General features: G+C 31.2%; 2 protein-coding genes and 1 long non-coding RNA gene across 7 annotated transcripts; 2 read left to right on the plus strand and 1 right to left on the minus strand.

Moving 5' to 3' along the window:
* Positions 1-2,919: 2,919 nt before the first annotated feature.
* LOC130662385 (uncharacterized) lies at positions 2,920-9,646 on the minus strand. Of its 4 annotated transcripts, XR_008989000.1 has the most exons (10): positions 8,857-9,646; positions 8,351-8,487; positions 8,088-8,263; positions 7,424-7,549; positions 6,770-6,940; positions 6,521-6,694; positions 5,224-5,406; positions 4,903-5,079; positions 3,352-3,504; positions 2,920-3,062 (listed from the first exon to the last, which is right to left on the minus strand). XR_008989000.1 is itself a non-coding variant. In XM_057461244.1 (9 exons), the coding sequence occupies exons 1-9, from the start codon at positions 8,872-8,874 to the stop codon at positions 4,668-4,670; spliced, it is 1,290 nt and encodes a 429-aa protein (XP_057317227.1). In that variant the 5' UTR covers positions 8,875-9,640; the 3' UTR covers positions 3,891-4,667. The 4 variants fall into 4 exon arrangements, 3 of the variants coding, with proteins under 3 accessions (XP_057317227.1, XP_057317228.1, XP_057317229.1); XM_057461244.1 differs by lacking the exons at positions 2,920-3,062; positions 3,352-3,504 and adding an exon at positions 3,891-4,795 and having other exon boundaries at positions 8,857-9,640; XM_057461245.1 differs by lacking the exons at positions 2,920-3,062; positions 3,352-3,504 and adding an exon at positions 3,891-4,795 and having other exon boundaries at positions 8,872-9,639.
* Positions 9,647-11,023: 1,377 nt separating this feature from the next.
* On the plus strand, positions 11,024-20,780 carry LOC130662388 (dolichyldiphosphatase 1-like). Of its 2 annotated transcripts, XM_057461248.1 has the most exons (9): positions 11,024-11,203; positions 17,189-17,289; positions 17,665-17,749; positions 18,919-18,990; positions 19,354-19,456; positions 19,555-19,653; positions 19,736-19,864; positions 20,164-20,253; positions 20,642-20,780. In XM_057461248.1, the coding sequence occupies exons 1-9, from the start codon at positions 11,071-11,073 to the stop codon at positions 20,676-20,678; spliced, it is 849 nt and encodes a 282-aa protein (XP_057317231.1). In that variant the 5' UTR covers positions 11,024-11,070; the 3' UTR covers positions 20,679-20,780. The 2 variants fall into 2 exon arrangements, with proteins under 2 accessions (XP_057317231.1, XP_057317232.1); XM_057461249.1 differs by lacking the exon at positions 18,919-18,990 and having other exon boundaries at positions 11,026-11,203.
* On the plus strand, positions 11,210-12,560 carry LOC130662389 (uncharacterized). Its single transcript, XR_008989001.1, has 2 exons — positions 11,210-12,159; positions 12,385-12,560. It is a non-coding gene; the product is annotated as an uncharacterized LOC130662389 (long non-coding RNA).
* Positions 20,781-21,041: the final 261 nt, after the last annotated feature.

Consider the following 21,041-nt stretch of genomic DNA (forward strand, 5'->3'; position numbering starts at 1 on the left):
AAATGAATATATTCACTTTGGTGGTCACAGATAGACACAACTTTTGTATTAATTTGGGCGATACTGCTAGAATTTTTTTGATTATCCTTGTATGAATAAAAGTAAAATTAACATTGAAACTAACCAGTAGGTGGGTGTGGTTGACAAAACGATTCAAATTCTTGATAATCAGTATATTTATTATTTTCAGCACTAAAACATTCTCTTTTCTCAAAATAAATACACTTGTTCCCAGATGTGTTTGTAGATACAGTATGCCATTCTTTACAATTAACAGCTATTTCTCTATATTCTTCATGTGATGCACCTGTTAAAGTACTATTACATTGCTTTCTTTGCACTAAAGTTTTTTTTTCACCTACTTTAGAAATTGTCACCCACTCAGAACATGTCTGTAAGCAACCTAAGAAAAAAAGAAAACCAAATTTCATAAAAAAAGACAAAGAGCAAAAATACAATCAAAGCCGAATATAAGAAGCTTTACCTTTGTAGTAACAACCTTCTGACAAGCAAACATTGCATGTATTATTAAGAACTTCTTCCCTTGTGCATACATATACTTTTAGTTTTAATGGATATCTACCATCTTCAGTTGCATTGCAACTTCCACCAATCTTATTGTTTATATTTTCCTTGGTTCGAAAACCAGTGCCTAGGAAGAAAAAAAAGGTAATGGAAGAGGTTTGCTGTATACAAAAAAAAGTTATATAAAACTTAAAATGAATGCAAAGAATATTAAACTGTGCACTGGATAGTACATCTGGCCTGAAATTGAAATGCTTCAAGTTCAACTATCCTGCTTCATTTTAAATGTTGTCCCTTTGAATCATTGACTAACTGACTTATGGAGCAGGCTACTACAGGCATATTTAGCAGTTTATATAGTGGTCAGAATTGATGTTCTTTAAGGTAATCAAACTTCCAATTAGTTAACCTTCTTACTGGTAATGTTGGTTTGAAGAGAGAAAAACTTACCAATAAAATAATATGTGTGACCTGGAAAAAACTGCAGCTGGTCAGGAAATACTATATTACGAAATACGATAAGCCAATGACTACGTGATTTTTCATTACAATTCAAAAATTTCCAACCACCTGAAATTAAAAAATATAGGTGCCTACTTTTTGAAATTTTGTAATGCTGATGATTTATCTTCTTATATAATACACTGTCTGTACGCTGGGAAACTTACTTTTAGACATGATATCAATAAAAAAAAACAAATTGGTGTTAATCACATTTTAAAGGAGAACTAACAAAAAAACATTTTTATATATCACGAAAACAAAATGGCATAAAATTTTTTTTAATTTTTAAATCTTAGTTCCAAAAAAAATGATAATTATGATGTACCCTGCCATTATTGAACAAACATCAACTTGGTTCCTACATATTTTGTTGATTTGCCACATGGTGTACAAGGCTCAAAAAGATTTGTAGATGGATCACTCACTAGAAAATTCCATGAGATGTATACTATCGCATGCGCTCACACCCACACAAATGCTATCGAGATGTGCACATCTCTCTTGAAAAATTGTGATGTTTACCTGAAAAGCTATTTTAGAGCTATTTTTATCTTCTTCTTTACTGAATGATTTAAACATTGAAGTTTATTTATTTATTATTATTATTTTAACCACAAGAAGACAAAAATCTTGATTTGTGTCTTCTTGTGGTTTTACAACTTCCAATATTATTATGGAGCATAATTCTAATATTATTTTTGTATTGCATGTATTCATAGAAAGTATATTATTTTAAAATTCTTAACTGTTAACAGAAAAAAAAAAAGATTTGAAAAAATTATTTCAAATCTATTTTTCTTTTTTGAAAGAAAAATGTTACACAATAATCACATGCAAAGACTATTTCAGCATTACTTTTTGCCACAAGCTATTGAGGAACTTGTTTTATTTTTAATACAATGAAAAATATGCTACTAGAAATAAATATTCTGCACATTCTCCTATGTTTTTTTAAAAAAGAATAGTTTATTCTTTCAATATAAGTCTTTTAGTAAAAAAACTTTAACTGTTTGTTGGCAAAATGAAATAAATGACCCTTGGTTTTACAATCGTTATAGAGAAAAGATAAATTTTCTCTTCGTTTAGTGTTTTAATGTAATCCTAAAGTATATATTTGCTATAGGTTCCTTCCTACAATGAAGCAATGTGTTATGCTATTCTATTTAACAATTTCACACCACCTAAATAATGCTTTCAAAAATCAAAAAAATTGCAATTGCAAATTAACATTTGTAGCATGGGTGTAGTTTCTTTGTGCAGTTTTATGCTCACAGTGAGTAAAGAGTTCACAGCCTAAATATATTAAAAAAGAGTTAAAAAAAAACGGCCAAGGCAAACCAGAATATCAGAATTTGCACTGTTGCAAAATGTAAAAATAGCATTGTTCTTCTGACCTTTTGCAAGCATATAAATGTTGCAAGGAATTAGAAAACTTGCTTGGTACATTTTTTTTAACTCCAAACAAAGAATTTTTTACATTATGTTCAAACAAGATGTGCTAGAAAATATGTATGCTGTTCCATGTCAAAGCCAAATAATTACTAATAATTTTATGCAAAAATACGTTACTTTTATGACTTCGATTTGTTTTCACAAAATCACTGTTACCGTATTTATTGGAATCGAAAATGTGTGTAATCATTTCATTTTTTAAATGTTTTATACTGCACAAATTCCAGCAAAATGAAATCACCCACTCTTGATGTTTTTATACACAAAATAAAAAAAGTTTCAAACACATAATAGTATTTTAGGGTACAATACATAATACATAAATTCTGACAGAACTTTTAATCGCTTGATCCCCTCCTATTACTAAGAAAATACTGTTTTTTATTGAATTAACATTATTGTTAATCTAAATCTTACCAGTTGCATTGCAGGTATCATATGCTTTCTTGTCTTCATCCAAGAAATAGAAATTTTCATAAGTGTCCTGATAATTGGCATAAGCCTGATGATCAGCTCTCGGACAAACAAAATTTATCTTGTCGTCTACTTTTACATGGATTGTCTGGTCTTGACAAGCAAACCTAAACACACAAATGTAAAGAAAAGATTTTGTGCCAGAAAAAAAATCAGTTGTATTTGCTAAAGCAGATAGAAATTAAAGGTAAAAACAGATATTATTTTATAAGTAAAATTCTAACATAAACACAAAGAAATGAGTTATGCTTTATCATTAAACATCCCACATATTAAAGTGCCAAACATGATAAATTTAAACAATACTTCCATGTGTCATAAGCAACCCCTAACAAAACTAAAAGACGTATGCTGCTAAATAATAAACAACACAACAAGAAGAAAAAGGCGACATACACAGGGTTTCGAGAATGTACAACAATAGATGGTAAATCTTGAGTACTATAACCAGACGTCAGACATAAACTTGATACCAAAAGTGTGAATATCAATTTGTGTTTTGCTGTCGTGATTTGATTCATTATATGTAATATATCATCATTAGTTTCCCTAAAAACAGTTTGTATAAAAAAAATTATTTTGTGTTGTGTACCTATTCCTGTTGTAGTATTTAAAACATCTTGCACCCTGAGAATCATGCCCCCTTTCAAAAACAAGTAACAATAAAACATATTATACATTCGTAATATGCTTTTAACTTTAAAATAATTTAAGTCAAAACCACATTGTAATAGTTAGTCATATGATCTGAAAGTACTGTATATCAGTTTAATGTTATTTATGCGGATGTTTAAAGCCTTGTATCATTTTAAAAACATCTTAGACAATCACTTAAAACAAATTAATGAAAATTACCTTGCCTAAAAATTGAGACACAAATAAAAAAAAATTTCTACTCAATATTCAAGAAAATCAAACAACAATATATGACAACATACATGCCTTACTGTGTATTTCTGAGTCAAAAATAATTAAACACAGTGAGTTATAATCACATGTTAATGATATTAATGATGCAGTCAAGTATGCTCTTGATTACAACCAATGCTTAATATTATATAAACCATTTAGTTGCTAGGTAGCAGTCACAACATTTTTAATTAAAACAATCTAAAAAAGGGTGATTCATCTTAGCATGACTTAGGGCTGCTGTTCACTGAGAATCTTTTATTTTCGACACGATTTCTCAATTTAGATAAAGTATTTTCTCTTACTAATCCAACGTTTTTTTAATATTTCTTTTACAATAATTTAAAATACAATAGTTAAAAATCACAATAGCATTATCAGAAATAACATCATAACTCCCCTATCCAAATTATGGTAACTAGAATAAAAATTTATATAAAACTGTATTAAATTTATAGTCCAATTAAATTTATCCTGAAATAATCTTACAAATAAAAAACTTGTAAATTTAGTGCAGACAGACATACAGACAGAGAGACAGAAAAAGATTTTCCTTCAAGGTCAGTTACCCTAAAAAACTGAATTAATTTTAGCAATCCTATAGACTGCAGGAAAAATTACCAGACGTTTAATAGTTATAGAATTTAAATATGATATGTTTTGAAAATAACAAACAATTGTTATATGCACACATCATTTATGGAAATCAGTGCAGCCATTTTTTTGTTATATAATTTTTGTTACTACAAAGATTTGATTTTGGTGAAAGTACCATCATTACATCTTCCTAACTGTCATTTACATCATCCAAATGTAGATCGTACCCCTCCAACCTTTTCTTGCACTGTGTCATAATGAATAGATGGGGCATCAGTGCCTGGGGCTGACACACTTTCACGATAACCTTTGTTTACAAATCCATCGCCTTTTTCTAAGAAACATAACTGTTAAGTAGTTGACTAAAAACATAGAACCCCCCAAAAAAATAAAGTCACTATTAAACCTTAGACATTCTGGATTTTGTCTTAAATGAATTACCTGTTCTTCCATCTAAAACTTTATTTCCATTTTTCTCCTTGTAGTTGCAATTTCGTGAGTGAAGTTTATGATGTCCGCAAGCACCAAAAATAATACCACAAGTCAAAGAAGTTACAGCAGCTATCACAACATACATCAACGTTTTATCAGAGGATCCAACTTTACCCGTTTGTTTAGCTATAATAAAAACAACAGTTATCAAATCTCTAAAATTAGCAAATAATATAGGTTGTGGCAGTGTATTTCATTCTTAGACTACCATTAGAGAAGTATCAGTGGAAAAGAACTTTTGATAAATTGAAGTTAAATAGTTCACATAACCTCCTGTTATTAGCCCTCCTTCAGTAGGAAAAACACAAGATTTGCCCTCAACACTCTTGAATTCAGTACTGTTACCAAAAACAGGGTGTACACATGTTCTTTGCATAATACTTATGCATTTCTTTTCAGACTGGTCAACATAAGAGCCACTAGTAGAAAACCATTGAGAGCAATTCTTTTTACCTAAAAATACAAAATGCCACCACTTTAAAAAGAATACGGTAAGGAAAAAAAATGTATTTTGAAAAATAATGTTTTGATTGGGAAATTTCAAAAAAATTATGCTTGGAAGTGTTCTTAGGCTTAAAATTATTTGTTTGCCATTGCTTGATTATATACACAATAGTGCCATATATAGAATGATTTTACTATGGGAAAAAGAACTTGACAATAGAGTTTAAGGCAAAAGCTTTCTTCTCACTCGCCCAAGTGGGACATGGAAATAAAAATTAACTCACAAAATTAACCTGAACTAATTCACATAAAGCCACTTTAATGCAAGTTTAACACGCAAGAACTTTATTTATATATTATTTATTGAAAGGCCTCTTAGTTAGCATATTCTCTTGAACTGTTAAAAAAATTCATAGAAGTAGTAGATATGGAAGCTTCAATAAAAAAATTAAATAAAATCCCAACCAACCAACCAGGTTGTTGCTGAAACCCTAGACCAGGCAACGCAAAAACTTTCAAATTTTCAAATAAAGCCTTGTTTTACTAAAAGGAATGTTTTTGTCAAAAATAATTAGGCTGATTGTACAAGATGCTTTCTGAATCATACCAATTTAACTGCAAAAAAGAAAAAAATGTTTTAAGAAAAGTGTGTATTTTAACACTTCTCAAAAGTTAATGCTCAAAAAAGAAGTAGTATACAGTTGATTTTTGTAAAAAAAACTTCAGAACACAGAATAAAGTAAATTAAAACTTAACACTTAATTAATCAAGTGTTAAATTAACACTTAATTAATCTTTGCAAAAAAACTAGGTCAAGCATTTCTGAATTTTGTTAAAAACAACAAAATAATCAAAACTTAAAGCATACAGGAAAAATATGTCTCTCCTTCTGTTTTACTTTTCACTGAGGTTTCTTTTTTGTAAAGTAGTGCTTACATTTTACAATTCATTAACAAAACAAAACTACTTATGTTATGGAGAGTCTACTTAAATGTTATGAAAAATCTAAGTGCCAAAAGTCAATTTTTAAAAAGGTGCATATAAGCAAAACTAGTTCGAATTAAGAAAAAAATAATTTTTTTTAAAATTCCTCTTGATTCTTTAGCATACCTGTCACACATACCTGTCACAATGCCACAAGTTGTTTGTTCCTTCTTATACTGAACAGTAGATGTGCTTGTGAGCACATTTGAGCATGTTCTGGAAAGCAACCGTGAACATCTGTCTCCAAATTCATCCACTATCATATTGCTGCCATTCAAATATGACCAATTTGTACAGTTCACAGTGCCACAGCCTAAGAAAAAAAAAAAGAATTCTTATTGGTTTTAGCAATTAAAAAAGGTGAAGCAGTTATAAAGAAAGTATATACCCTTGTAGTAGCAGCCTGTAGTTTTACATGAGTCACATGTCCCACTCTTTATATCATCTTCAGTGCAAACATATATCTCGAGTCGTAATTTATGTTCACCCTTAGCTCCACTTTTTGAACAACTCCCACCAACCATATTAGCAAGATTCTCTTTAGTACGAAAGCCAGTTCCTATATGCAATATAATTCATAAATGTTATACAAAGCTACAGTTCACATACTTTTATTATTTAAAAATAGGAAAAAAACACAAGCAGCCATAAAAAATACCTGGGCTTTGTTTCTGGTCAGGACTTGTCATCTTGCATAGCATAGTCGATTATAAATTCTAGTTATTGAGTAGTTAGTTTAGTTAGTGGGATGTTACTTCACACCTTAAAAATGAGTTTCTATAGAGAGATGTTATACAACCTCTTTGAAAATTTGTTTACAACCTTACCAGGTTTCGTAAGGTTTAATGTTGTTGCCTGACAAGTTCACTTTGGATAGCATAAAATGATTTTAATCAGGAAACAAACTTTTAAAAGCTTGATAATTGTCTAAGTATAAGCAAAAAATCATAATAGTTTATTTATATCAGAGGCCACAAAGTAATTATACCAAGAATATAACACATTTTCATTAATAATTAGGCAGAAAATATCAGTACCATACCAATAATATAATGAGTTTTCCCAGCTGTAAACGTAGGCATACCAGGGAACGAAAATTGACGAAAACTTAAAGTTTTGGATGATGGATCACCGTTCGTGTACGTACAATTTAACAACATGATACCACCTAACAAAGAAATCAATTGTTCTTTATTGAAAAAGGTTCCTTTATAAATAAAAACAATCACAACTTTCTTAAGGTTAGGATACAATTGTATAATATCATTAAATATATTCTATAATACAGTTATAATTTTTCTACAATATACTTATAATTTGTTATAACTTCCTTTAACTTCCTTTTTATAACTTCCTTTATTTTCATATAATCATTGCCACAACAACGCTAGCAGATAATAGATGTATAGTCACACAAACAAAAGGTATTCGAAACCAGATCACCAACAATATTATTAAAATCAAACCTGTTTGATTTTATTCAAATTTTATAGCCAAGCAGCAAATTTTTAGGTTATAACACATGCCAGATGTTGAAATTATACATATTATAGCTATATTATAAGAAATTATAACCATATTCTAAACATATTTTAAGAACTTATATTGATATTATAAGATATATTTCAGTAATATCATACAAGTTTATTCAGTCCTTTACACTTATATTAAATATTTATACCAAATTTGCAATAAATAATACTAACCTGTGGCATTACAGCTGTCATACATATTTTTATTTGTATCAATAAAATAAATATTTTCATATACATTGCTAAGAGTAGTTCCCTTTTGCAAAAAACTTTGAAGCTCTTTTGATGGACAATTAAAGTTAATACTATCGTCAAGCCTAACAGATATCTTTGGAACATCACATGCAAACCTATAAGAGTTAAGTTAAAATTCTTTAAAAAAGGCCTCAAATGAGAATGGATTGTTTCTGCAAAGCAGCAGACATAAAAATACGTACAGTGGATTCCAAGGATCCCAAATGATAGAAGGATATGTAACAGACTGGTACACAGAATGCGATAATTCCATAGCCATGAAGATAATGCAAAATCCAATCAGATTCACTTTATTTCTTCTCATTTTTGCATGTATTTTCTAAAAATGTTATGTAACAAAAACATTTATGGGAAAGTAATAAATTAGGAGTGTTTTTTTTATTTAATTAACAGAGGTTGATCTACTGCAAATTAAAATTTAACAGTCCAGCAGACATATTAAATTTGACTTCTTTACTTTTATACCACATCTAATCATAAATAGTGCATCCTCATACTTGCACAGGCCAACATATCTCATGATTATCAGTACATGTACAACACGAAGTATTTTTAAAAACTATTCAGTTATTTAAATCTGTTGTTACTTATAAACAAACAAGCTATAAATTGATCAATGTTTTTTGGCATTATATAAACAACATAATTATCATGAGCATCTGTACAAAATGAAAAAAAATTTGCTTACAAAAACTAAACAAACCATCTTATAGTTGTGGTCTTGGAGGATTGTGTACCATTGATTTCCATTGATCTCTTGTTACAAATAGGACTTTCTTTTAAACGATTTCTTCTTTTTATAGCCTGTTAGCAATTTTTATTTTAGGAAATTTTTTATCAAAGGTTAAATTTTAACCTTAACGAATTAGGTGATAGTAATGAGAGGTGTGTTAGTCGAAGTGCTGCAGGCAGAATGATTCTGCTAGGGAATAATCCAGAAAGTTATTTTTTTTTGTTGACTAATAGAGTCTTGTCAATTGAGGTGGAGATAGGTTGGTTTAGGCGTGTGTAAAAAGTATCAATTAACTGTTGTACTGTAGTAAGACATAGGCAGTGAAGCAAAAAGATCTTGACTGTTTATGAAAGAATGATATGAGAATGGTTATAGCAAAGATTGACTTGCTGACATTCAGAAAAAATAGTGGGGGAGGGGTTAACTGGGTAAGAAAGTGTAGAGCTTTGATAGTTACAGGGTAGACTGAGAAAGACTTAGCAAAAGATAATCTAGACAGGCTTGAAGCAGAGAAAATAGATTTAAAAAACAAATAACCTAGCAAGCCTATCAATACAAATATAACAGCCGAGCAATAAATCGCTCACCCAAGGTTACAATAATTTAGATTGGTCAAGCAACCTGAAAAATTAGAATGAGTTTATAAATATTTTATTACATATTTTATTACAAAATCTTTTTTATCCATTTTTTAATCTTAATATTTTTTACACATTTTGGTTATTTTTTACTTCAAATAATATGAAAGATAACATTGATTTCCATGTGAGATGAATTGATATTGCTCAGCCAGACAAACCTTTTGTGGAATTAGGGGAGCAATTAATGGGTCACCTAGTTTCTCATTTCTTAGAATTGGGCAAGTCTTCGCGTTAGCAAGAGCGATCACTCTCCCTTTATTGATAGGAATGGTCTAGATTAGATTGAAAGGTCATATAAGGGGCATAAGGGGTATAATCCCCACCCAACCCATGCTATTATAGAATGGAAACAGATGTTAAGTTAAGAGTGGTGGTGCTGAAGATGATAATAATGATAACTAAGCAGGAAAGTTCATGAGAAAAAACTACATGCTGCAGATTTTAAATGTAAATACAGTGTCAAGAATTTACATATGTTTTTTTTTCCATATTTTTTTTTAAAAAAGGGCCTTGCGTAAATAATTAGGTTAAGAATTAATTCAATCACAGGTGCCTTTTTTCAAACAAAATTAATTTAACCACGATGATGCAGTTGAATGATTGATAATAATTTTTTAAACAGTGGTGAATTTACCTACTGCTTTATAAAATCAATTTTAATTCTTTTTTCATTATATTTGCTATCATAGGAAGCAAGCTTTTTGTCTAGTAAAAACTAGGCAAAAAGCTTGCTTCCTATGATAGTGGCTATTATTTTTGTTATACATAAATTTGAGTTGCATGTAACCATCGCTAAATCGTAATATAAACTGTACGGTAGACGGCCCTAGCACAAATGAAATAAGACTAGGCAAATTCTATTTATGTACATTTCGCACCCGCGCAAATAGTGTCGAAAATATGGTTGCCAGCATATGGAAGAGAAAGTTTCAGACCACATGCAAGTGTTAAGTGCTGAGGAGAAGTGTCAAAATTCGGAAGGAAAGTGTCAAAATACAGGAGAGAACAGTTTAGGTCATATATAGCTAGAGAAGTGTTTTTAAATTAGAAGAGAAGTAAGCAAGAAGGGTGGGTTCATAGGAATCGACAAAAATTCGCGAGACATACTTTCGCAAAATGCGACAGTGGCATTTAAACCATATCGCGAAAAGCACAAACATAAATTTAATTTTTCAGAAAATTCATTTCACAGGGTAGCGAAAACTACAGCTATATATATTATATAGTTTGTGGCTGTTATTTTTGTTTACAAAATCAGATGTATCTCCACGATCATCTTCACCGCGGTGCTTTAAAACTAGCGTCTGGTGACTTAAAGTAATAAAATATTATCTGCGGCGAAGACAACTATGTTTTTACATATTCTAATAAAATATCCCTGTACAAGTTTTAATGAATATAAGGTGCGTGTAACCACTGCTAAAATCATAATATAAACTGTACGGTAGACGGCTCTAGCACAAATGAAATAAGACTAGGCAAATTCTGTTTATACACATTTCGTACCCGTGCTAATAGTTTTGAGAATATGGCCGCCAGCGTGGAAAAGAATGTTTTTTGTGTAAAAGATATTTCTTCATACTCATGGCTTGAAAATTACTTGGGCAATACTGCTGCTTCCTGGAAACCAATTTCATTAACATATGTTTTATACCCTGAAGGTAGCTATATTTTATTTCCGTTATTGTTATAGCCCTCAATGACGATTAAAGGTGCCCGCATATGCTTAGTACGGGGGAGAAATTTGATTTGAAATCTAGTAGTAAAAGAACCCCTGAAGTACACCCCAGTTCCAAATTAAATTTTTAAGTTTATTTTTCGGGGTTTCTATTGGCCAAAAGATTATAATGCAGAAACAAAAGTAGGTTGAGGAACTGAACCAAGCTACCGCCACGGCTGTTTCGCTACGGTCAAACCGCGGACAAAATTAAGATGGCTTCCACAATTTTTTTGGAAATTTTGTATTTTTATCATTTTTTAAATTATTGAAACTTTTTTTGTGTTGTTTTAATTTTACTGAATTAAAAAGTATTAAAACGATCTACTTTTCCCCTTTTTAAATATATAAATATGTTATATATGTGTGTTATAAATTTCGAGTTATTTCGTCAAACAAAACACACAAAACTAAAAAAAAACATTATTTTTGGCGAAAGTATACCATCTTTCCAACCTTGTGCCAACGTCGCGCTACTAGCTACGGACTTGAAAATTGGTATGGGGGGCCTGGAAACATGGTTCTATTGGCCGGTACCGTGCACCGTTCGTCTCGCAAACTATAAACTACATAAATTTTAAGTTAAAGTCTTCTTTAGGCGCTAAAAAAGAGGAGAAAAAGTTGCCAAAGTGGTGCACGGCGATTTGATGTATTGTGATCCCTTTTCTGTCTAATTAAATAATTCTCTAAACTTCTAAGCAAGTCACAGTGATGGCGTTTAATGTTTTGGTAGGTATGGTTTTTCCCAGCAAAATTACGGCAAGCCGGTGTTTACTTTTGACTTGATTGCTCGACCCGGGAATCCTAATCCGAAACCGGGATTTTTTGAAAATGTTGGAATAAGCGAGACAACGGTGTCTTAGCAATTTTGAAGCTAGCTAAAGTTTGGCAGAGCACGAGGTAAGGGAAAAACAGTAAACTACTTTATTTTGCAGGGATTTTAATATTATTTTTTTGCTATAAGATCACCCTTGGTTTTAAGAAATTGTTTTATAGCTTGTAAAACTTCTTTTTTCTTCTGTTTTGTATTTTTCTGTAAAGAGTAGCTATTTTTTGGTCCTACAGTTTTGCATTTTGCATCGTGTTTTGTAGCTAAGTCACTTAATACTTCTTTTTTATATTTAGTTAAGACTTTGGTGGGCTTTTTCAAGATAAAATTGTTGAAATCAAAGATGTTTATGGCTAGCTAGCTAATCTTGGCTTTATCACAAGATTGGGTGCTATTTTATACAATTTATAAAGAAACACAACATGATTGCTTTGTATATATTTAATGTATATAATAAACTATTTATGCACAACTTGAGATATTTTCTACTAGCATGATAAACTAGAATGTTGAAACTGTTGACTCTGAATGACGTTTTATTTAATGTATGATGTCACATATTTGGCCCGAAAACCCTTAGGACCAAAAGTGACCCTTTGGACAATTTCGGACAGATAAATATTACATCTACATCATCTTTAATGGCCTCAGAATCCAAAGTAATGTTTTTTATTCAGTTAATAAACGAATTTTAAGCATACATTCAGGCTCTAAAGGTCGTTTTTCAAATAATTTCTCACATTTGGCCCAAAAATAACCCTTTGGACAATTTCGGACAGACTAATCTGTCATCTACATCATATTTAATGGCCTTAGAATCTAAAGTAATGTTTTTTATTCAGTTAATAAACAAACTTTAAGCATACATTGAGGCTCTAAAGGCCGTTTTTCACATAGGTCTCCCATTTGGCCCAAAAATAACCCTTTGGACAATTTCGGACAGTAATAAAATAAATTAATTTTTATTCCAGATATTTAACCTAACCTTTGGACCATAAAAAACATGTTTCCTTAACTTTATTCTAGAGATATTGTTGAAGACATTCATCTAAATGATAATTTTTAAGTCATTTTTAGACATTTTGGCCTAAATATACCAATTTCGGACAGGTGTCCAAAAAAATTTTTCTTTTAATAATATGGACAATTTATCCGAGATTATTATTCTTTTTACAGAATATAAAAATTTTATTTCGTTCTTGAGATATCCTGTTTTAACTGAGAGGGTAATTCGAATTATTTTTTCGTAACATTTTTGTCCGCTTCGAAACAGCTGTGCCGCAATTCGAGACAGTAGTTGGCCCAAGTGTTGTCCTAATTTGCAGTCGCGATACTATGATACTGTGTGAGCCAATCACAGGCCAGATACAAATGATTTGTTATTACAGCTGCTATTATAAACAGGGGTAAGCATGCTCTAAACATGCCGGTAATATGGTAAAACCATCATAAATTTAAGATTGGATCATTCAAGGATACCTTTCTTTTCTGGGTTCAAATCTTTATTATGCTTTAAATACTGGTTAATCTTCGCCAAGTGGCTACATTTTAAAGTGCATAAAGTGAAGGTTTGCTCGTAAAAAATTCATGTTTTACCCTATCCAAATGTGAGCACGGAGCAATATCACATGACAACTTATATCTGAGAACTGGTAAACAATCCCATTAAAAACTTACCAATGCAATTATGTTAAAATCATTGTAAATCACAGAACAGCTTTAACATAGATTTGTGTTATTCATAGAAATATCTGGCTAAATATTAACCTAAATAGGTGAATGGTCTAAAAAGGCCACCAAAGCCTGATTAGGTGTTTACCCTTTTAGCTGGCTTGCCATAGCACCTGAGATAACTCAAAACGGAAAGTCACAGTTTTCTATATTGCCATTAAAATAATAGTAATGGTTGAAAGACTGCTGACTCGCCAAAAATGCCTGAACTTAGGTGACTTTTGGAATAAATTTGTGCTCTTGTGTGATAATTTCCAAACTTGCCCGAATTATGCCAGAAATATAAAACAGTGCAATCAATTTTGTTGACTTGTCTACAAATAAAGAAACTTTCAAAGTATTACAGAATTGTGTGACTTTACTAACTATATATTTATGAAGCAAATTGTTTCGAATCAGGCCTTTTTGAGAACTCCTAACGCAAAACAATTTCCGACCTATTTCTGATGGGTTTTGCAACATGAGTATGGAAGTTGCCCCTTATTTAAAAAAAGTCTTGTGCGAGAATGAAGCTTAGTTTTCGTTCCCTATAAAAATTGTTTCTGCATTTCTGGCAAAAAACCTGCTTCCTTCCTGTTAAAAAGCTACTGCAGATGAGGAACTTGTGTTATTGCTGGTCCCTTCTAAACACATGACTCATAAGTTTCTGACCAGTAAACAGTATACCCTGTAAAAAGTGTGGATTTTATTTGAACAGTGTGACTTATCAAGATGCACGTTCAAACACAGGATCCCACAATTATGCTATACTGAGAACTCAGACACAAGTTCCTCAGTTAGCGCTTTACCTTGCCAGTTTAAATTGATTTTGTATAATACCTCTTGCAAAATGATATCACTTGCAAACAACTTCATCCATGTTAAATAAGACATTTTCCATACCACTCAGGGTTTGAAAAAGAAATGTAAAGTTGGTTTGCAATGCACAAAAAAAATAAGCTCTAAACTTCATCCCTAGGACCTGTATTCTGTTTTGATATTGCGAACTAGGTACTGCACTCTGTTGAGACAGACTATTTTGTATAGAAATCAGATCACGTCTTTTGTTGAGTTTTGCTTGCTTTGCTATAGAACAACACTTTGGGACATGTAAAGCCCTCTATTGGGTGAAAAAGATGGTGAAAAAGACTTTGCTACATGTAATTCTTATAAATAAAGAATTGGTAAACTAAAAAGTTTACCACTGTGATACCAGAAAGGTGGGTTTATTAAATAGAGGCAGAAATGATAAAGTAAATACTGTACTTTTTGCTTTAAACAAGATGGATTTTGCTATTGTGTACCACTTACAAGCAGCCATTTCGAAAAATCAACAGGGTTTTATGGTTTTTCCTGAAATCAAGATATCACTAGAATAACAAGGGATCTGCACACACTTAAGACCGCTAGGCCTCAATTTGGAATTTCTGGAGGATCATTTGGAGGACGTCCCAGGGTGGCGTCCCTAGGAAAAACTTTGAAATTCCATGTTTGAAATTCCTGAAAACAGCCTTTTCCACCGCATTTTCTTTTAAAACATTGGTTGAAGACTTCTCGTTTTTTACTTGCATGCTACCATTTTTAACTTTATGTGAAATGCTAATCTAACGTTAATGTCGAAAGAATAAATAAATAAATTTGTGCCTAGTTAGCGTGAATCTGTCCGGAACTTTTTTGGTTACCGGCAAAGTGGAAAGGATCGCTAAAACGTTTTGGATAATCAAGACACGGCAAAGAAGGCAGACAGCAACAAGCCTAAAAAGCTCTTAAGCTTTCGTGAAACTAAAAATTTAAAAAATAGTGATAGAAATCTTGTAAAGTATCTATCCCAAAAGAGTGAATAGTGTAGCAAGTAATTTATAGTGACCTCATCCCATTTTTTTTTGACAAATATTACAAATCAATCGATTAGGTTGGAATGAGTAGCCCTCTTTGTCAAGTCTAAGGCTACTAACATTTAGCATGTTGCTTTTTTGAAATACATCTCTTAATAAACTGTGCATGAGAAATCTCTAATTTGGAAAAGAATGTGGACTATACTTAAGATTTTAAATTCAACAAGACACTTCATCATTTCTTGTCTATATACAATTTTTGTCCAAATATTCACTTTACTTGTGAACTTGAAGAAAGAAACTGCAACTTGTTCTTACACATTCTTATCAAATGAGTCCTCTTATGACTTTCTCCTTAGAATAAAGAATCAGTACATGTAAAATTAAAATCTGCCTATCAATGACAAGTTTCATTTCAACTAATAACAATTTCAGACCACTGTCATCAAGGAACAATTGAAACTCTAACCTTGTACCTACTAAAGTTGTCTTTTATTATTCTTCATATGAACTGATCAAGACTGTGTAAAAGTACATTTGAAAGATACTTTCTATAAATTTCATCGAAATATCTATTTTGTTTACTGCACACCTCAGGCAAAGGTATTTCGTTACCAGTGGTATTTCATGTATTTTGGTGTCAGCTGAGTGTTGTTTATCAGGATGATGTTTCGACAGAAAACTTGTCCACTTGTTTCTAAGATTGTGTCTTGTATACAAGTTCCTTATTAACAGCATTAATGTTTATGGACCAATATTATTTTTTCCTGTTAAGGTTTCCCCGTTCATTTTATCATGCAGTAGAGTGTTTGCAGAAAAACATTAATAATTAATAATAAATTAATATTAAAATTAATAAATAAATAATAAATAATTTAGAAAGGAATGATATGAGAATGGTTAGGTGGATGTCTAACGCCAGTCTGAGAGACAGAAAGAGTTCAGATGAGCTAAGAAGCAGGCTAAGTATCCGTAGAATAAAAGATGTTATCCAGATAAGAGATTAAATTGGCTGGGGCACTTCGGAAGAATGGAGGGGGATAATTGGGTGAGAAAGTGTTGAGACTTGATAGTTCCTGGCGCAAAGCCCAGAGGCAGACCGAGAAAGACTTGCAGGAGGTTATAAGGACAGACTTAATACAGAGGAAGTTGAGTTTAGATCTAACACCGTCTAGATCAGATTGGAAGAGGTCATTAACATACCCCGTCCAACCCGAACATTAAGCTGAATGATGATGAATAAAAAAATATAACATTTAGTTCAACGTTTAGTTTAGTTTAGAATATGATATTTCTGTCAATTAATAATTTAATATACTAGATTCAAGATATTATTGGTCCTGAAAACTAGAATTAGAGAGAGTTACTTAAGATATGTTAACGTAACTAAACCAGATCGTGAAAAGCAGGTTAAGCATTCACTATCTTGCTTTAACTTATAATTGCATAACTTTTTAACAATTTGGAACTAAAAAATTAAAAAACTCTCTATGTGGCTAATGAGCTCATAAGGATTGTAGAGAGTGTTTATGTATGAAAGCTATTTCATATTTAGGTGATCTTGTTGGAAAGGTGTTGGCTTGGAGTAGCATGCTACCAATTTTTATTCTAGTATCCTTTGTTACTTTAATCCTCTTCAGACGAGAGTTGCACACGGTAATACTTGTTTCTTTAGTTATAATCGGTTAGTATGTTTCTGTATATAAACAGATGTATCATAGAATGTTGTTGTCATGTCACAATGTCAGCATAAGGTTTCATCAACGAAACCAGATAGCAGAAAAAGAAATAAAAAATATTAACTTACTGTATCCAGGAATCAACTTAATTTTTTAGATTAAGACAATTCTTTAGTAAGTTTTTTTTTTCATATTAGTCATGTCTGTGTTTTTGTTTTTTCATGTCTTAAATAGTTTCAGTTCTATCATGAAGATGTGTGTTTTGTTTACATAGAAATATCAACTTTCTTTCAATGCAACCTTTATGTTATGTTATTACCATTGTTATGCCTGATCAACTTAATAATTGTAGATGGCATTTTTTGGTGGGATTCTCATAAATGAAATTGTCAATATGGGTTTAAAGTATAGCATCAAGTCACCAAGACCATGTGGACGTAAGTTTTTGTTTGTTTTACCAAACATAGTTAAAACAGTTGTTTTAATGTCATTAACCAAACAAAAGTTTAGTGAAAATAAAAAAACATGTCTAGTTAAAGTGTTTGCGTTTGGTTACCATGTGTTGTTTATTGCTTGGGTGTCTGCAAAATCATCTTAAATTTTTTATTTCTTTAGCTTCAAATTATGTTCAAGCCCCTGCTCATTTCACATACTGTTAAATACACACTTCAGACACTTAATACACAAAAAAAGTATCTGTTTTTAAATCTTTGGATAGAAAATGTATAATTTTTAATAAATCCTAAAAAAGTTTTTATTATATTCTTAATTAAAGCCTTGAGTTCTTATTTTTTTAGTTCTAAAATACTTTTTTGTTTTTCCTATGTATGGGCACAGACAATGAGGACCCCAAAATATAAAAAAGAAAGGATCGTTTTTTAATGAACAAGAGAAATATACTATGACTTACCACTAAAAAGGCGTTCTAACGCAGTTAGGCTCATCTATTAACAACGAGATATAAATCAAATCATTTCGAAATATAGATAACTTTGAAAGAAGCAAGTGAACTGACTAAAGCTAAAAGTGTCTTATACAAGTCACATTACTATTCTAGCAAATACTGCTCAGGAAAATGATATCAAAAAAGCGAAAATAGCTTCAGGTTTTATTATTGTTATTTTTGTGTAAGGCCATCTATAATTATAGTTCGTCAACTGTCAAATTGGGTGAATACTTGGACCTCTTACAAAAAAATTTGGCGTATTTAGGATTATGACGCACAAATAATATTTTCATAAGGAAATTAACAGGTCTATATAGCATCTCTTTATCTTCTTTTTGCGTTTTGTACGAACGAGATATGAAATAATAAAAAAAAATATAAGAAAGGCAGATTATTGTGCATTTAATACTGTTTTTCCCTGAAAAATAAATTTTATCCAAGCAGGAGCGGTCGATACTAAGAAAGAAAGAAAAAAGGTATGCAATAAAGATTGAAAGAAATTGCGTACCTTTGATAATAATATTGTTTTTACCTACACGCTCACTTTCTGTCTCTTACTGTCTTTTTTTTTAAGCTTATATGTTGATAGAAAACAAATTACTAGTCAGGTTGTATACACAATATTGCATTCATTAAAATGACGCAAGTATTATTTAATAGGTCACAAATTTACTAACATTATGAATGAATTTATGAGCAAAGAAGTTATTTTGAAGCACTCTGACATCACAGGTTTCGCTTTCTTATGTCAAATTTCTTGCCTTATGTATATTGTCTATTCTTTTATACATTTGATAACAATCTAATTCAATTAAAAAATTGTGACGCTATTTTGTCCTTGCTGATAAAGGGATCTTCTCACTGAAAGAAAATTGCTCGCGGAATAAAACAGGAGAAACAAATTATACGTTAATTGATTATTCTGCTAGCTAATTGTTTTGATAAACTTTTCGCTGATTCCATGAAAATTTCAGAATCCAGTTTATCGCTACGATTTTAATCTTTCGTGATTTGGTTTCGCAACAATTCAATCCATGCGTTGTTTAGACTTTTTATCTCGCCCTTATGACAATACTGAACTTTTTTCCATCATAGCTGACGAAAGAAAAGAATTGTACAATAAATATGGAATGCCTTCAAGTCATGCTCAATTTATGTCATTTTTTGCAATTTATATGTTATTCTTCGCTTATATCAGGTATGTTTCTTGTGTGCAATCTTTACTGTTTGTACTGCAAAATCTTTTCTATAGAACTTTTCATACGAGTAGAATTAACCACGAGAGGTTATTTTTAGATTAAAAATGCATGTTTACGAGAAGTTTATGGATAATATTAGACAACACCTCATCGCGTTTTCTTCTGTGGGAGCTTCTGTAATAGTCTGCTATAGTAGGTAAGGTTTTTCTGTTTCCACATTCGTTCAGTGGCAAACATTAGTGAAGTGTAAATCAATAACTGTATTTTTTTTCTGTCAGGATATATCTTCATTACCACACACTGGAACAAGTTATTGTTGGAATAGTAGTTGGGCTTGTGAATGGTGCTGTTTGGTTTTATATTGTGGAGACTTTGTTCACTCCTATTTTTCAAGACATAGTTAATACGTGAGTTCTTCGCAGTTTTTTCTTACCGTGTAAGAAGAAACTTCATCTATTGATACTATGCTGTTTTTAGCTGCATATCGTGTTTGAAGTTACAAATAGCTTAAAATAAAAGAATCTCTTTGATAATAAAATTGAAATGGAAGGTGGTTCAAATTAAAAAGAATTGTGAAAAATGGTGAACCCGTGGTAAATTTTCAGGAGCTGCGTTTAGTTCTTTAGAATAATGTTCATTGCCTAACTTGCTTTCTCTTTGAACATATTTGTCACTCCGTCGTTGACATGTGTTAATTTGATTCTAGGAAAATAGCCGAGTATTTCCTTATAAGGGATTCTTCAAATATACCAGATATTCTTTGGTTTGAGTATACTTCATCTCGAACAGAAGCTAGGTAAGAAAAATTAATTTCTTGAAAAAAAAATCTCAACTTGTGACTTTTTATTCCCTTGACTGTTGGAGGGAAGAAGCTCAATGTAACTGCCATCCCAATCGTCATGAAGGCGATTGTATAAAAGTTCGAATCAACTATTTCTTTGAGATTGGGTGCACAATGTATGCTAAATTTATTGCATATGTTGAATATAACCAAAATTTCATGGCGTGGGATGAAAACATCATCCCCCGCCATCTTATAATGAGGAGCATGTAAAAGGAACAGTTTGATCGAGATCTTGCAAAATATTACTTATCTTCGTGTGACGTGGGACATGAAATGTGTTCTTTACCTCTCATATTTCTACGAATTTTTTTTATGATGTTTTGTTTTTTTGTGTTTCTAGGCAACGACAGAGACGTATCACTCAGAAATCACAATAGTGTGTTCAAATTTGACAAGAATGACTTGTTTGTGTGGTCGCCTCCATTTTTTTACTCACCGATTTTGTAAATACAACTTCTAATAAATGCTGTCAGATAAAATTCTCTTTTCTTTCTTTAATTTTCCCGCGAGGAATAGAACTGTTTACATCTGAGAATGAATAAAATCGAGCAAAATACCTATCCATTAAGGGTAACTTTTTGAAAAAATACTGAGAAACTGACCTTAACATGTGTATAAGATACAATGTACAAAACCATTCAACCTGTTTTTACAGATGTACCTATTTTTTCGTTTTTTCCGATACATGAACCCCTTGACCCGTAGCAGATAACATAAACATGATGTATAAAGAAAACGTA

This window comes from Hydractinia symbiolongicarpus, chromosome 10 (assembly GCF_029227915.1).
Source record: "Hydractinia symbiolongicarpus strain clone_291-10 chromosome 10, HSymV2.1, whole genome shotgun sequence".
Classification (NCBI taxonomy): Eukaryota; Metazoa; Cnidaria; class Hydrozoa; order Anthoathecata; family Hydractiniidae; genus Hydractinia; species Hydractinia symbiolongicarpus.

Excerpts from the sequence above, each read along its gene's own strand:
- LOC130662385 (XM_057461244.1), bottom strand. Across the intron at positions 6,941-7,423 it reads GAAAACTCATTATATTATTG|GAACTGGCTTTCGTACTAAA; the intron begins GTATGGTACTGA and ends TATTGCATATAG. Across the intron at positions 5,080-5,223 it reads AGGAGGGCTAATAACAGGAG|CTAAACAAACGGGTAAAGTT; the intron begins GTTATGTGAACT and ends TTTTTATTATAG.
- LOC130662388 (XM_057461248.1), top strand. The coding sequence starts at position 11,071 with ATGGCCGCCAGCGTGGAAAAGAATGTTTTTTGTGTAAAAGATATTTCT. Across the intron at positions 19,457-19,554 it reads TTATTCTTCGCTTATATCAG|ATTAAAAATGCATGTTTACG; the intron begins GTATGTTTCTTG and ends GGTTATTTTTAG. Across the intron at positions 19,865-20,163 it reads TTTCAAGACATAGTTAATAC|GAAAATAGCCGAGTATTTCC; the intron begins GTGAGTTCTTCG and ends ATTTGATTCTAG.